The sequence below is a fragment of the Mesocricetus auratus genome, unplaced genomic scaffold (genome assembly GCF_017639785.1).
Source record: "Mesocricetus auratus isolate SY011 unplaced genomic scaffold, BCM_Maur_2.0 Super-Scaffold_100013, whole genome shotgun sequence".
Classification (NCBI taxonomy): domain Eukaryota; kingdom Metazoa; phylum Chordata; class Mammalia; order Rodentia; family Cricetidae; genus Mesocricetus; species Mesocricetus auratus.
In genome coordinates, this window is record NW_024429196.1 from 24,222,171 (window position 1) to 24,238,079 (window position 15,909).

General features: G+C 41.0%; 1 protein-coding gene across 1 annotated transcript in view; it reads left to right on the plus strand.

The window, feature by feature from the left end:
* Window positions 1-507: 507 nt before the first annotated feature.
* Window positions 508-15,909, plus strand: part of Usp6nl (USP6 N-terminal like) — a 136,284-nt gene continuing 120,882 nt past the window's right edge. Inside the window, exons 1-2 of the mRNA XM_013121390.3 lie at window positions 508-641; window positions 12,931-13,022. Coding sequence (XP_012976844.1) covers window positions 13,019-13,022 — 4 coding nt within the window. The 5' untranslated portion in view covers window positions 508-641; window positions 12,931-13,018. The remainder of the gene's footprint in view (window positions 642-12,930; window positions 13,023-15,909) is intronic.

A 15,909-nucleotide genomic window follows, 5' to 3' on the forward strand; every position in this document is an offset into this window, starting at 1 on the left:
TCCGTGAAGCAGGTACTATTACTACCCTACTTCACGGATGAAGATACCGAGTTGAAGAGAAAGCCAAGTGCAGTGGGCAAGGCTGGGAAGCAGTTGGGCCCCAGATGCAAAATGCGCCCCCTGCTCTGTTGCCTGCTCCCAGGTGTAAGACACCTCACTGGTCCAAGGCCATCTGTAGTTCTGTAGCAATCCCTGGGCGCTGTCCGGTCCGCGGACCCCGGCTTCCAGCAGAGGTGCTGGGGGGGGCTCGGCCTCTGCTTGCAGCCCGGCGGGAGCGCGCCCGGCGGGAGCGCGGGAGCAGCGCACGTGCCGCCGGGAAGGCAGGGGCAGCTTGCCCGCGCCAAGATGGCGGCGGCCGCCGCGGCCGCAGCGGCGACTGTTGGCGGCCGGTGAAGCGGGCGGGGCCGGCGGCGCGGAGGCGGGGTCCCGGGCGAGCCGCCCTGGGGAAGGCGGGGGCCGTTTCCATAGCGGCGGCGGCAGGAGGTGTCGCGCCGGGGAACTTCCTGGTTCCCGGGCTCGGCTTTGCCGGGAGCCTCCTGGAAGGGAAACAATGGGGCGGAGGGCACTGCGGTAGCCGCCGCCGCCACCGCGCCGGACCCGCTCGGCCTCCCGCGACTGGCCGCCGCCGGGACCGCCCTGAGGTAACTTCCTTTTCTCCCGTGTCGCTGCTAGAGGGGCTGGAGGGGGGTCTAAGGCGAGGGGACCGGGACGGAATTGGCCCCAGGCAGCCGGACGCCGCCATTCCCGGCCCCGGGCAGAGGGCACGCGGCGGCGGTGCGGCCTGGACCGAGCCGGTTCACCGAGAGCCCGCGCGCGTCGGGGGGTCTGCGGTGTGATTGGCAGGCGGGCGGGCGCGGGCCCGGGCCGGGAAGGGTCCAGCGCAGCGTGCACCGCCCCCCCCCCCGGGGGAGGGAGGCCGAACCTTTTGGCCGCCATCCTCCTCCCCCCGGTGCGAGTTTCGGTCCCTGGGGAGACGTGTCTCCCTCACAAGTTTCAGTTGCGTCCTTCGGGAGCGCGAGTGGGCAAGACCCAGGCAAACTTCGTTCCCTGAAAGATTGCCTGGATGCCGCAAGAACTTTGTTTGGAGCAGCCTCGGGGAGGATGGGCGTGAGGGAGGGATCTGGAAAGCCTGGAAATCTGTGCACCCTTGCAAAGTTTTACGGGGTAGCTTGGAGCTCCGGGAGCACGGTAGTTCGCAGGTGTACTAATGCTTGCAAATGAGAGAAGTCTGACTCCACGGTGGGACGTTCATATAAGCTGAACATTGGATATCTCTGGGCTCTATCTAGCCACCCTCTGTTTAATCAACAGATACTTTATTTTTAAAGTTAGCTGGCATCACATTTTCGGATAAAGTGTGCGTTAGTAGATTTTCCTCATTCATCTGCCCTACCCCATATGAATTTTTAGAAGACTTTAATATGCTTTGTGCCTTATGAATTGGAACGGCTCGGTGAATCGGGCCAATACCCAGTCTTCAGGAATAATGTGACATGAATGCAAGTCGGTAAGGACACTGTCCTAAGTATGCTCGGTGGAAGAATTCAATCGCGGATCACTTTCCTTCCTTAGTTTGGTCTTAGTTTGTACTCTCCACAGGCCATTAAGCTATAAGTCGAAATGGAAAAGGGAATTATACTGGTAACAGTGTAAATTAACTTCTGAGGGAAACACACAGCCCTAATTGCAAGGACAGGGTCCTTAGGAAAAGAATCAGTGAGTTCTCACAGGGCTATTCAAGAAGCCAGACTTTCAGAGTTGGGTCCTGAGCCTTGGTGCTGGCTGCTGCTTACCTTGTGACTAGACTGTACGGCTCTGGGTTGTGCTTGGTTCTGCTGAGTATAATCCATTACCCCCTTCCTTTTAAGATATCAAGATCTAGTACTTTATGTGTATGACTTTTTCCTGCATTTATGTGTGTGCATCACATGTGTGTCTGTTGCCGTTGGGGGCGAGAAGAGGGTATCAGAGCCCCTGGATCTGGAGTTATGCATGGATGGTTGTGAGCCATCCTGGGTGCTGAGAGTCAAACCTGGATCCTCTGGAAAATCAGCAAGTGTTCTTAACCACTGAGCAATCTCTCCTGCCCTCCATCCCTCCCTTAGCAGTGTTTTGTTATGTAGGTAACCCTCAGTGAGGACAGCTGGTCTGGTTGAACAAGTCAGAAATGTCAGGCTTGGTGCTGGGTGTAAATTGACTGATCATCTTTAAGCATTGTACAGGAACCAGCAGATCCAGTCTGAGTCTTCAGTGCCAGGCAGTTTGCCCTGGCCTATCTTTGCCATCATGTCAAATTATTGTGACAGTTTGTAGCCAGTAAAGATGGGTGAAGAGTGCCAGTGAGTTCAACCTTGTAGCAAACTGAGAACAAAATTAGTGAAAAGTTAAGGAATGTTTTTTGGGACAGGGTTTCTCTGTATTGCTTTGGAGGTTGTCCTGGAACTCGCTCTGTAGACCAGGCTGACCTTGAACTCACAGAGATCTGCCTGCCTTGCCTCCCGAGTGCTGGGATTAAAGGTGTATGCCACCAACGCCTGGCGAAAAGTTAAGGAATGTTAAGGAAGTTCAGAAGTCAGCTGAATAATTTAGAATACTGAAACTGAGAATTGCTCTTTCAGGTAGAGAGAATGAGACATTTTCTGGATTTTGAGTTTAAATTTACCTTAACCATCCTTGTTTTGTAACTAGTGCAATTCAGTCTAATTACCATAGACTCAGTTTGTCCCTTCAGTGTGATTTGTGAAAAGCATTTTTCCATTTACAGATGTGATCTAAGTATATATTAGAGAATCATTTTCCCCTCTAAAAGGTTTCTACCATGTTTATAGTCAACACAAGAATCACAATTGATGATCGTCTGACCTGTAGCACACTTCCATGTAGCATACAGGGATTAGAGGGTGTGGTCATTAGTGTCACAGAGACTATTCTTCACTGGCTAGTGTCATTTATAAGCTCTACCACCTCATGACTTAGTTTTAGAAAGCATTTCTCTGTGACATTAGGATGCTTTGAGGGTGAGGAAAGATGTGTACATAGTAACAGAGTCAAGGGAATGGATGGGGTAGTTACACGAGAGTGTTTGCTACCTATCAGCTAGTTCCCGAATGGCCTGTGTTGTCATCTTTGGTGTGAAGCTCATCGTCTGAAGTGGCTTGGTTTTGTTTCATAGTCGACACAGAAAGTTCGTCAGTCTGGTTGATTCTTATGGTCACACAAGACCTGGAAAAGACTATTACCGAAGTGTCTGCTTTTAGGACACATGGGCTACATGTTAGTTTCTATAGCTGTAAAACTTGGACTAAATACTAAAGTATCCTTCGATTTCCTCACAGACATGATTGTAAGGATTTGTTGATCACATCCTAATTCTGTTTTCATCAGCTTAGACTACATTATTTAAACATGCCCTACTTGACACTATAAAGTTTAGGATCTACCCTAAAATAAAATGTCTAGTAAGTATTCAGGTTGTTTCATTTGCTTGTAGTAGGATCAAGACTGACTCTGGAGTTTTGTGTCTCCTTACATGGTTTGGCCCTAAAGAGATGATTTAGTTATCTTAAAACAGAGATCCAGATGGCACCTATGTCTTCCTGACATTGATAGGAGTGTAGCAGAAGTTACATCCCCCCACTGGAATTTTCCTTCCCCTGTATCAACAAGTGAATAATAATAAAAATGCTAGAGTGTTGTGGTAGACTGTCATTTTAAAACGGTTCAGTATATAATTTTATAGTTAGCCATATTACCAGGGGTGGCATATTCATGTTGTATTATGGCATGGATGCAGTATTTATACAGCCATTTGCTCTAGACACTCTTTGTCTTGGTTTTACTTTGGTTTCAGGCAGTTTAATTTATTAGTATATGTGTAGAAAGATGAGACAAGGTGAAATAAAAATTTAGAAACTAAGTCAAAAAAGTTAAGTAGGTGTGGAGACTAGTTTTAGAAATTTTGTCTTACCTGGGTAGTTTATTTTTATAACTTTTTTCTAGGTTTGCTTTGATTTTTTTTTTAATGGCATCTCCACTTTTCTTTTTTATTTCAGTTTGGGATTATAAATTTTACTAGTCACAGAGTTTACCTAACTTTGACATTTTTTATTATTATTTTGTGTGTGGGTGTTAGCACACATGATTGAATGTGGGGGCATGTGCGTATCAGAGGTCAACCTTCTGCACTCTTCATTAGGAACCCACCTACCTTGTTTTTTGAGAGTGACTCTGACCTGGCCTTGCTGGTTAGACGGGGTTGGCTGTCCAGTGAGCCCAGGCATCCTCTTGTCTCCCAACTCCCTAGTTTATGCTTGGGTTTAGTTTACTTCCAAGTTGTTTTTTCTGTTGGTATTTGGTGATCAGGCAGCAATTTCCTGGGATAAAGAAGCCCAAGGGTGCTATGCTTATCTCCATTTTGGATCCTTAATCTCTTCTGGACTATTGCTCTCTCCTTAGTATCTTGTCAGTTCTTGGATATATCCTGTAAAAAAAGTTATATAGTGTACATACTGCAATGTGTACTGGTCTTAAATGTGTGTCATGAAGATTTTTATAATGTAATTAACTGTGTAATTTACTCAGTTCAATCTATAGAGTATCTATGGTGCCCCAGAGGTTTATCACAATCATTTCCAATCAGTACCCTCTTCCTGTCTTGTATCTAGCTAGGTCTTAATTTTCTATCACCCATAGATTAGTTTTACATCTTTTAGTTTTTTTGTAGAAATAATGTCATGCAACAGATACTGTTTTGGGTTTGGTTTCTTTCATTCAGCATTGTATTGTGTAAGTGAATTTCATTTATGTTGTTGTATGTAGCTGTTTCTTTTTATTGTCTAGTATTTGTTTTAGTTACTCCTGCTACCTAAAACATTGTTCAGGAGTGCTGATTAAAACAGTGGGGTTATTTGCTTTCTTCACAGATCTGCAGTTTGGGCAATGCTTTTGTCTGCTTCACTCCGTTTCAGGTCAGACTGCTTGAAGGCAAGCCTAGTGTTGTGTGAAGGGTTGCTTCTGTCTGAGAGTTGGCGATAGGACACTTGCAGTGTGACTTGAGGTTGCTCACATGAGCTGTTTGGCTGAATTCCAAGAAAAAGAGAGAATTAGAGAAGCTATATTGTCCTTGACACTTCTGTAATATTAATGCCCGTTGTGCATTAATTACTACTTGAGGCAGTTGTAAAATGCCCGTCTTGTAAAGGGCCCTGTTGCTTGACTGGGAGAGGCAAGATTCTAAAAAAATCCTTCAGGATCATACTGCAGTAACTATTATCAGAAAATACAGATTGCCACATTGGTGGCTTAATCCGTAACTACTTCTTAATTTATCCATTCTTTTAATAGGCATTTGGGTTGTCCTCAGTTATGGCTGCAAAAATACAGCTGCAGTGAACATTCTTACTTGTGTAGTTTGTTGGCTATATGAACTCCTTCCTTTTGGCTTTCTCTAGGAATGGAACTGTTGACCAATAGGTAGATGCACAGTTACTTTGGTAGTTACTTAGCAAACATTTGTTTATATTCTTGGTATTTTTAATATCTTAAAACTATACATAGTATATATTGTTTGGCCAGTTCTTTGTCTTCTAGTGAGACAGATGGTCTGATGAACCTTTGTGGAAATGCAGTTCCTTATTTTTTCTTTCCTTTTTGTGCATGTGTTTGTGTGAATGGTGTGCACAAGCCTGTATGTGTGCACAGTTTCATGTGTATAGGCACACCTGTGTAGACACACATGTGAAGACCCAAGCCCAATATCAGGAGTCTTATATCACTCTTTACCTTACTGCCTGAGGCAGTGTCTAAACTGAAGCAGAGATTGCTATTTCTGCTAATGTCAAGCTCACCACCATGCTCCAGGGATGCCTTGCCATACCTACCTAGCAGTTACATGGGTTCTGAAGACCCTGAATTCATCTTCTCTCTTGCATGACAAAAGTAGTATTTTTTTATCCTGGAGTGATCTCCCCAGGCCATGAAACGTTCATATGTTATACCCCGCTGGATGCTTAGTTATTGGAAATAGGGATTATGTAGAAGGGTGTGATTGGGGAGTAGTAGGGTAGTTTTCAAAACAGCATTTTGTTATGTACATTAATTTCTGAAGAGTGTTTTAGCCTTTTTGTTTTTTAGAAATTTCTTTTTAAAGACATTGAACACCATCTGCTTAACAATGTATATCACATTTTGTTGATGGTCAGTGCTTTATTTCATTTCCCAGGTTTACTTGGAGTTTATTTTTCTGACTAGTAGCTAAAACCCTTCTCTCCAAAGTTAATTGTCGTCATTGAGGATTGCCAGAAGAAGACTATACTCTCAAACTTATGGTTACATTTGACTGCATTGCCATTTTAACAGTCACTTTGACATTCTCCCTGCCCCCAGGGGTCAATTGAATCTGCCCCTACCCCCCTTAATAGAACATTTTAGACTGCTTTGTTTTAGTTCATACCTCATTTACTGTGATACTTGATTTGTTGATCCTGCTTATGCTGAAGAAATTAGTTTTCATAGTTTCTCATTTAATTAGGATTAGTTTAAAAGTCATAAATAACACAAGTTACAAATAGAACTTCAATATTGTGTTTCAACTTCCTTATCTTATGAGACCAAAATGAATCAGGACTATAAATGCATGCATCAGCCTTATATTTAGTTTACCAGGACATCTTTCATACTGGATCCCATGATACTCTTGGGTGCTAGTCAGCCTGGAAAACTTAGCTCTGGCTTTGCATACACAGGCCCAGGGAGGCTAAGTGGACTTGTTGTTGCAGTGGTTTCCTTGAGTGGCCTTACAGACAGTCATCTTGCTGACTTCCAGTCTCATCCACACTGCCCTACAGATCTGTGTGTTTGCATCCTTTGCCTTGTGAGTTTACTTATTTTTACTTAATACAGTGTCTAGAGTACACTGAAGCCCTTGACTTCCAGTTTCTGTTGGTACTTTTCTTCTGAATTTATTCTGTTTTAGGATGACTGGAATCAAATTTGTCTTTTTGTTTCCTATACTAGTTGGGAAGTTTTTATATATTGTAGAGTTGAGTTAATATTTATTGAAAGAATGCATACGTGTATTATGGTGGTTAGAATCTAAGTGATCACAGATTCCTTGGACATAGATCTTAGAATTTTGTCTACTTTTAAATATCTTCCATCATGGTGTCTGCGTTAGTGCTCATTATATGGCAACCTGGAATTTTAATGGACGTTTCAAATGTTACCAGGCTTCTGAAAAGAAACGATAACTGTGTTGTTCACTTTGGCTTTTATTTGTGGAGCTTAGCTACTATGTACAGTTCTGATACGATGACATATCAAGTGTATATGACAAATATAACATAAACTGCCCTTGAAAGCCCCTGCCTCTCTGTACCTGTTAGAAATAAGATTTAGAAATGGCACTTGCTTTCTGAAATGCCTGTTGACCAGTGTAAACAAAGCCACTAGAATTTGATAAGCCCGCCTGGAAACCTAACTTAAATGCTAACCGAGGAAAGGAAATTTGACCTTATCCTTATCTTATGTATCATTAACATACACGTGTAAACAAACTGCTGAAACCAACCGTTTCATTCTTAGGCCTGCCTGAGTCTTTGGTCTCATTAGTGGGAAACATTTTGTTGACTTAGTGAGCAGAATAAACAGTCCTCTTTTCACTGTAGCAGTGACAGATTCGCTGGACTTTTCTTGCGCTGGGAAAAGATTATAGGCTGTGTGAATTCAGCATTGTGGTTTTTTTCTTTTTTCAAGACAGGGCTTCTCTATTATTTTGGAGGATGTCCTGGAACTCGCTCTGTAGACCAGGCTGGCCTTGAACTCACAGAGATCTGCCTGCCCCTGCCTCCTGAGTGCTGAGATTAAAGGCATGCACCACCAACGCCCGGCTCAGCATTGTGTTTTATAGGTACATGTTGCTCTAGAGTATTGTTTATGGAAATTCCAAGAATTATGTAATCACAAGGGTGAGATATGTCTCAATGAATAATGACTGTAGTATTAACTGGAGTTATTTCTTCATCTAGAGTAAGAAGATATTACCTGGGAATCTGCCCTGACATACATAGTAGAACTAATGAACTGTGCCTGAATTAAGAAAGGAAGGTACTAGAATTATTATAATATTAGCTTTGCAAGAGGTAGCATTTTGCTCATAACTTTGTTGGCTGGGCCTAGCTCCTGGGAGTTGCTTAGGAAGGGTTTATCTAATGCCTAACAAGTCTATATGTTATCTTTTTTTAATTAAAAAAATTGTACTATTTATCCATCCATCCATCCATCCATCCATCCATCCATCCATCCATCCAGACAGACAGACAGACAGTGTCTTATGTAGCCTTGTTTGCTCTGTTGAACTGGCTGGTCTCAAATCCATAGAGATCTTCCTGTCTCTGCCTCCTGAGTGCCAGGTTACAGGTACATGCCAGCTTATATCATGTGTTATAAATTTAAAATCTGAACAGTAGTCACAAGTCTTGGCTTGTGAACCTTTGAGGAAGTACATTTGAGTTGGATGAAGCTTCATTTCTTCTTTTTTTTTTTTAAACTGTTCTCATTTATTTTTTTAAGATTTACGTATTTATTACATATACAGTGTTCTGTCTACACGCCAGAAGAGGGCACCAGATTGAATTGCAGATGGTTGTGAGCCACCATGTGGTTGCTGGGAATTGAACTCAGGACCTCTGGAAGACCAGCCAGTGCTCTTAACCTCTGAGCCATCTCTACTTCGAAGCTTCATTTCTGATATTCCTGTCTTGATGATTTTGTGAAGAAGGTGTATAAGGGCCGTTACAATGTTCGTTTATTTTTTGTCCTTAAATTGCCGGACAGTTTTAATGGACATGAGAGACTATAAATGATGAACGAACAGTCAGTTATTTACTATTGGACGTTTAAGTTTAAAATTTTGTCATATGCTTCGAAGAAGGAATTTTTCTTAAGCATTTTGTGGGAGTGGGGAGAGAGATGACTTTTCAAGAAGTAGTAATTTAGAAAAAGGAGCTACTAGCGAAGGACTGCAGGGTTACATAGCTGTGAAGGTGACAGGAGACAGCACAACCGATGCCGCTCTTTGGGTAGCCAACTGTCCTGGCCATGGCCAGTAGCTATCAGATCTTCCCTAAGTAACCGCCCCACAAACACCCACCTTGCAGCATGTAGTAGAGCTACCCTTCACTTGGAGTTTTGTCTTTTACTACTAAGGAATGAGTGAGTCACTACAACTGCTTCTGTCTCCTAATTACTGTTTAGAAATTATAACTGCATTTAACACCTTACACATGTAGCTACATGTTGATGTGTTTAAATTTCCTGTGCTTTTGGGAAGTTTTTGTTTTTTATATTAGAATACTGTAAAATGCTAGATTCAAGACATTGCATATTGCATAAAGACTAACATAGTGACATCTCTCAGTTTAAGTGACATTACCAGTCTGCTCCTGAATGACTGTGTCCTATCCTAGCCCACTGCTGGCTTGAGGAACCATCAACCTCATTACCCTTATTTCTCTTTATAGTACATTAGGTATGCAAATATCTCTAAATAATGCATTGTTAAACTTTATGTATTATGTAACATACAAATGATTTCATGGATCCTTTATTACTGTATATGTACTTTTACAGTATAGTAGACATGGCAATAAATCAGTAATACTTTGAGATTCTTTTTTTGGTTGATATGCATACTTTTTTTCACTTCACTGTTTCATAATGCTAAGTGATAAACATGATGTAATTAATTCTGTAGAGATATTGTGTTTTGTTTCTTTTGCTACTACAAGCAGTATTGTGGTAAGTTTTCCTCCTCTCTCTATAGTCAGACAAAATTGTTAGGAAATTTCTCTTTTTTCCTTTGTCTGGTATAATACTGGGGATTGTATGTGCCAGGCAAGTGCTCTACTATTGAGCTTTGCCCCAGCTCCATGATCTTTTCTGATTACATCCTAACACAAACATAGCATAGTTATTATAGCCACATCTTTCTATTTTAGTCAGTATTTGCCAACTCTACATTTTTAATGCCTTAATTTCCAACTTCTATGTGCTTTACTTATTTAGATTTGTTACCTATGATAAGTATGTGCCTAGATTTTTGAATACAGTATTTTTAACCTGAAACTTCAGTGTTTTTTTGTTGTTGTTGTTGTTGTCCCCTGTAGGGGTGAGCCCACAATATTGTCCACGCCCAAAGGGGCGTGGACAGGGGGATGGGCACAGGTGAGGATAAAAGGAAGTGAAAGAAAAAGCACTCTCTCTTGGAAGCCTGTCATGTTCCCAGAGCTTCTATTCCTGTTTATTTTGCAAGTATATTGAATAAAAATATTAGACCTCTTTTTCAGGTAGCGTTATGTCCATCTTCATTTGGTGTCAGAAGTGGGATTGGGTGTGGACAATATTGTTGGCTCACCCCTACAGTCCCCTGTGCTGCCCCCCCCATCAAGGTTTCTCTGTGTAGTCCTGGAACTGGCTCTGTAGACCAGGCTGACCTTGAACTCAGAGATCACCTGCCTCTGCCTCCTGAGTGCTAGGATTAAAGGTGTACATCACCACCACCTCTCAGTTTAGTTAATTTGTTTTTAAAGTTAATGTCTTAAGATTTATTTTTAAGTGTGTGGATCTGTGCATGTGCATATATGTGTACACACGTGAATGCCAGCATCCACAGAGGATCTGGAGTTACAGGAATTTGTGAGCTACCTGGCATGGGTTCTTGGAGTCAGACCTGGGTCTTCGTAGAAGCAGTACTTGCTCTATGGTCTGAGCTGTCTCTCTTGCCCCTAAACTCAGTGTCTTTATTCTCTGGCTTAGTCATCTTTAGCTGTAATAATGTAATTACCACAAAATTTCAGTGGCTGACAGCGGGCAGCCATAGATCTGCAACCTTGGCTGAGTTTAGCTGGGTTTGGTCATAAGCTATGAGCTGTCTACAGTTAGGTGTCATTTTGGGGCCAGCAGCCTCCTTGGGTGTACATTTCTCATGCTGCTATGCTGTCCAAGAGAATGTAGGCAAACTTGGTGCTGTACAGCTTCCAGGTAGGTGTAGTCAGTGAATGTTGTTACACCTCCCAAGTAAGATAAATGCTGGATTTTGCAGAAATACTGCAGAATACTTAGTGTGTGAAATTGTGTATTTTGAAATGCTACTCTTTTTTGTTTGTTTGTTTGTTTTTTGTGACATTTGGCTGCCTTTCCCTGTTGTTATTCAGCATGTTCTATCTCTTAGTTTCCAAGGAGGGAAATCAAATCCAGTAAACGTAATGCAGTACCATCAAGAAGTGTATTATCGTGAGAAACTTTGGAAGTGTACCTGAAGCTAACGTGGGATTATGTGTGATTACACGCTACTCATTTCCTTGGGATAACTGGGTTATCTGGAAATGATAATCACGGGCTAATGCACAGATAAAGGAGAAAGCCTGTGGGCTGGGGTCAGGTGACAGGATGGCAGAATTATGATTATATACTGCTGCTAACTACAGTGCAGGCAGCATGTGGTGCGTGCACATGCTGATGCAGTTTCTACATTGTGTAAATGTGTGCTGCTTATGCATCTTACATAATCTGAGTACAGTATATGGATATAACAGACTGAATCTTTAAAAGTGTAACCCTAACTCTGATTTAAAGCTTTGTTTTTTTGAGTGATTTAGAAATCAAGTGTCACTTTCATGATTTCAGGAAGTAGTTTACTGGTTTATGAAGGAAGTTATGCAAGTGTGCATTTTGTATTGAGTTGCAGAGCTGTAAAATTATGTATTAGATTTAGGAAGGCAGCCGGGCGGTGGTGGCGCACACCTTTAATCCCAGCACTCGGGAGGCAGAGGCAGGCGGATCTCTGTGAGTTCGAGGCCGGGCTGGACAGCCTCCAAAACAATACAGAGAAACCCTGTCTTGTAAAAACCAAAAAAAAGAAAAAAAATAGATTTAGGAAGGCATTTATGTATTCATGTTTTTGTTTAAATATACCGCTAGTACTGTGCCTCATCTAAAAATGTACAAATCAATTGAGGAAGATTTTTATAATGCAGATCTTAGTCAAGGGTCAAGTGTGTTTTTGTATTGATACCCACACTAATACAAAGCAGTGCTTTATATTACACTTGAGTGAAGAGAACTAAAGTCTAAAAATTTCATTTTATTTTAGAAAGAAACTTAGAAAACTTAGAAAGAATGCCTTGAAAAAGATATGTGCTGTACGTATTTAATAAATGTGAACTCATATACTGAGGAAATGGGAATCATTAGAGAAAGTTTATAGCACTAACTTTTGTGGTCATTATTTGAGACCTGTATAAATACTTTGTATGCAATCAAAATCGAGTTAGCAGGCATGATATGCTTTCTTTACCCTAGGTAGAACAGTCTTCTTCTTCTTGACTTCATTAGTTGGGAATAGAGAAGGAATAACTTTAGTACTGAAGACTGAAGATAACAAGCTTTTTTTTTGTTTTGTTTTTCGAGGTAGGGTTTCTCTGTGGCTTTGGAGCCTATCCTGGAACTAGCTCTTGTAGACCAGGCTGGTCTCGAACTCACAGAGATTCACCTGCCTCTGCCTCCTGAGTGCTGGGATTAAAGGCCTGTGCCATCATTGCCTGGCTAACAACAAGCTTTTTTATGGCAGTTGTCTTCTACATACTAAATAAGCTTGTGTATGGCAATTGCCTTCTACATACTAAGCTCCTGTATGACAGTTGTCTTTTACATACTAAGCATCTTCGTGGTGGTTGCTTTCTTGAAGGTTCATGTTTTAGAAAGAGAGACCTGTGAATTGGATGGTGATTAGTAGCAATCTTTTATTTAAAAGAGAATGACTAGGAGTTCTATGGATAGTAGAAAAAGCTGAATTAAATTTATTTTCATTTCCTTTTTGAAAACTTTAAACATTGACATTTAGAAAATCTGATTTCTTTCTTTTTTTGTTTCCAGAACAGGCTATGTATTCCTCTGAGAAACCCTGGACAGTAGATTTTGGTTTAATACTGGATTGGTACAACACACAGAGACTTTTCCAGTCATGAGTAAGTGTCCTGTTTGGTTTAATTTCTGCTGCCTCTGGAGCATTTGTAGTATTTACTTAACAAAAAAAAAGTAAGAAGCATATTACTATTATGTCACTTCCTGAGAGAATAATTTGATTCTCTCCATTGCTGTGGCCTGTCTCTCTCAAAGGTATGAGAGATACCTTTTGGTATTTGGTTTATGCTAAGAGGTTAGATGTGATGAGGGAACCTAGCCCTAGCTTATTAGCTGATGGATTCTATCACTTCAGAGCTATTGACTTTCTATTTTCTACTGGGAAGTGATTCTAGAAGTATAATAGAGAATATTGGAGCTGACCATAACTAGGAGAGGTTTTATTGTATAAAGTTTCATCCTTGGGCAACATGGGTTAACATATTTATATAAAACTACAAAAAATCTATCAGTGCTTTTAATGGAGCAAGAAAACAAGGATATCTTAGAAGGTTTGAAAAAAATTTCTTCTCTGTTTTAAGAGGACAGAATATGTCATATTTTCTGTTCACTTCTGCCTATGAGTAGAACTGGGTTTTATTGTTGTTAACTGCTTACTTTTAGAGTGGGAAGAAAGAATTGGGGTTTTATTATAAATAGGGTCTTGAGTGGCTGTTGGAAGTATATACTTTATGATTATGGAAACTCTGGGATAATGTGAGCATTTCCTTATTAGAATGTTAGTTTATACTTTTTTGTGTATTATTTACATTGGTTGTGTTTACCTTAATATGAATTAAGATAGCTTTTCTCATTTTTATTAAAGTTTATTTTTAAAGTGAAATATTTGGATCTTTCTAATAAAGATAATTGCAGAAAGTCACCTTTGATTGTTAAAACATCTGCTGTGCCTTTTTTGGTTGGAGTACTTTAAATAAGCAGGATTAGTTGCTAGAGGCAGAGGCTACGTGTGCTAATTCAGTTTCATTCATGAACTTTTGTATGAGGTTATCTCATAGAACCCCAGCTCTAGTGAAGATGGTCATGAGTTCATGAAAATTAGGATGGAAAATTAAACTTCTCTTTGTAGTTTTAGAGTTCTATTAGCATCATTGTTACATGAGTTTCTGAGGATAGGTAACTTGTATTTTCGCTTTCTGATTTCATTGTTTTGTACATGCAGAAGTCAGATTTTTGTAAGCTTGAAGGTAGAGGTGGAATGGGGGCCTGATAGGTGGTATTGTAACATGTTTTGTTTTAACAGTTCGATGGTTAATATTTTATTTAAAATTGGTTCTCTTTTTAAATGTCTATTAATTTTTTTCTCATTTTTGCGTATTCTACAATTTTTTTTTAAACACGCCCTAGTGACTCTGAAGATCTCTTAGAGCTTAATTTGAGTCCTTTTTGGATCATTCACTACTTTTTCAGGTTTGTCTGCAGTGAGTTTTTGATTATTGGTATTGTTGTTTTGTTCATTGTTCTCTATAACTTAGCAGACACACTTTAATGGACTTTATGTTTTCCTTTGATGTCCTTGCGGTCTAGTAGATATGTCATTGTCTCTGTCCGGCTTTAGAATTCACAGATCAGAATTGGGTCTGTGTTAGTGAACCAGAGCCTCAGACCCGTGGTGGTATTAGAGATGTCACAGTCTCAGTGCTGGCATTAGGTCAGCATCCTCCCTTAGACTATGCTTCTGTACAGTTGGCAGAAGCCTTTCTGTGTGTTTTACAGTGAGGAAAAGCACTAGGCCATCCCGGTTTGAATTGAAGAGCCTGGATGTTGACCCTGCTTGTATTTACAGCTGCCCTAAGACACAGTTTCCTGCCACCTTTCCTGTCCTGGGACAGAGTAGCTTCACTTGTCTCACGTGATTTTTGAGTCATATAGATGTGCTAACATGCTTTGGGGGCACAGCTGTGTCATTTTAGTGCTTTGTCTTATTTCATTTGCTAAAATATTTGCTTCTGTGTGTCTTTTGTGAGAAGCAGAGGCCCAAAGAATGAAGAATGTCACCAGGGTTTCACTGTCAGCGTTAGCATAAAGTCAGACTCCGTATATGACGTTTGAGGCTATTTTAAAAGTCAGTCTTTGGTTATCATCCTAGTTCCTACTGTCCCTCTCTCACCTCCTGTTCCTCTTCACTGCCAGGCGAGCCTTTTGCACTTGTAACATGTTCAGTGAACTTTAAGGTTCATCTGCTTGCTGCTTTCTTTCCCTGATCCGTGTGCTCTTTGAGGGCAAACACTATTTTTGACATTTAATTTAATCTGTACTAAATAAATATTACAGATATTTGTGTCTTTAGTGTATGGTAGCTCTTCTGTGATTATGTCTTAGATGAAATTTGAGGAGTTCTTCCAAGAGGACTGTGTGCAGAGGGTGGTAGATGGAACAGTATGAAAAGGTAAGGTCGACTCCAGAGAGGTGCACTGAGTGGCCTAATAGTCTAGCATAGAGATAGATGGGAACAGACACCGGGAAAGAAAAGTCTGGAGAGAGGTAGTCAGGCTCCTAGTCCTGCATATAGGACTTACAGTGTTAAAGATTTCAGTTATGGGAGTGACTATAGATTTCATTCTGGAGAAATTACTCAGAAATATACATGCTTTTGTTGTAAATTTGAAAAGTTGGTTATCTAGAAGAGTATTTGCTTTCACTAACTTGTTCTTAGACTTTGGTTCTTTTCAAACTTTCTTTGGATTAGACTGGGTTACATTTCCTTTTCTTGACAATTTGATGATATTATGTAGAAAAAGAAGTTTTTTTTTTTTTTTTTTTTGGTTTTTCGAGACAAGGCTTCTCTGTATTGTTTTGGAGGGTGTCCTGGAACGTGCTCTGTAGACCAGGCTGGCCTCGAATTCACAGAGATCCACCTGCCTCTGCCTCCCAAGTCCTGAGATTAAAGGCATGTGCCACCAACGTCTGGCCAAGAAGTTGTTCTTGAAT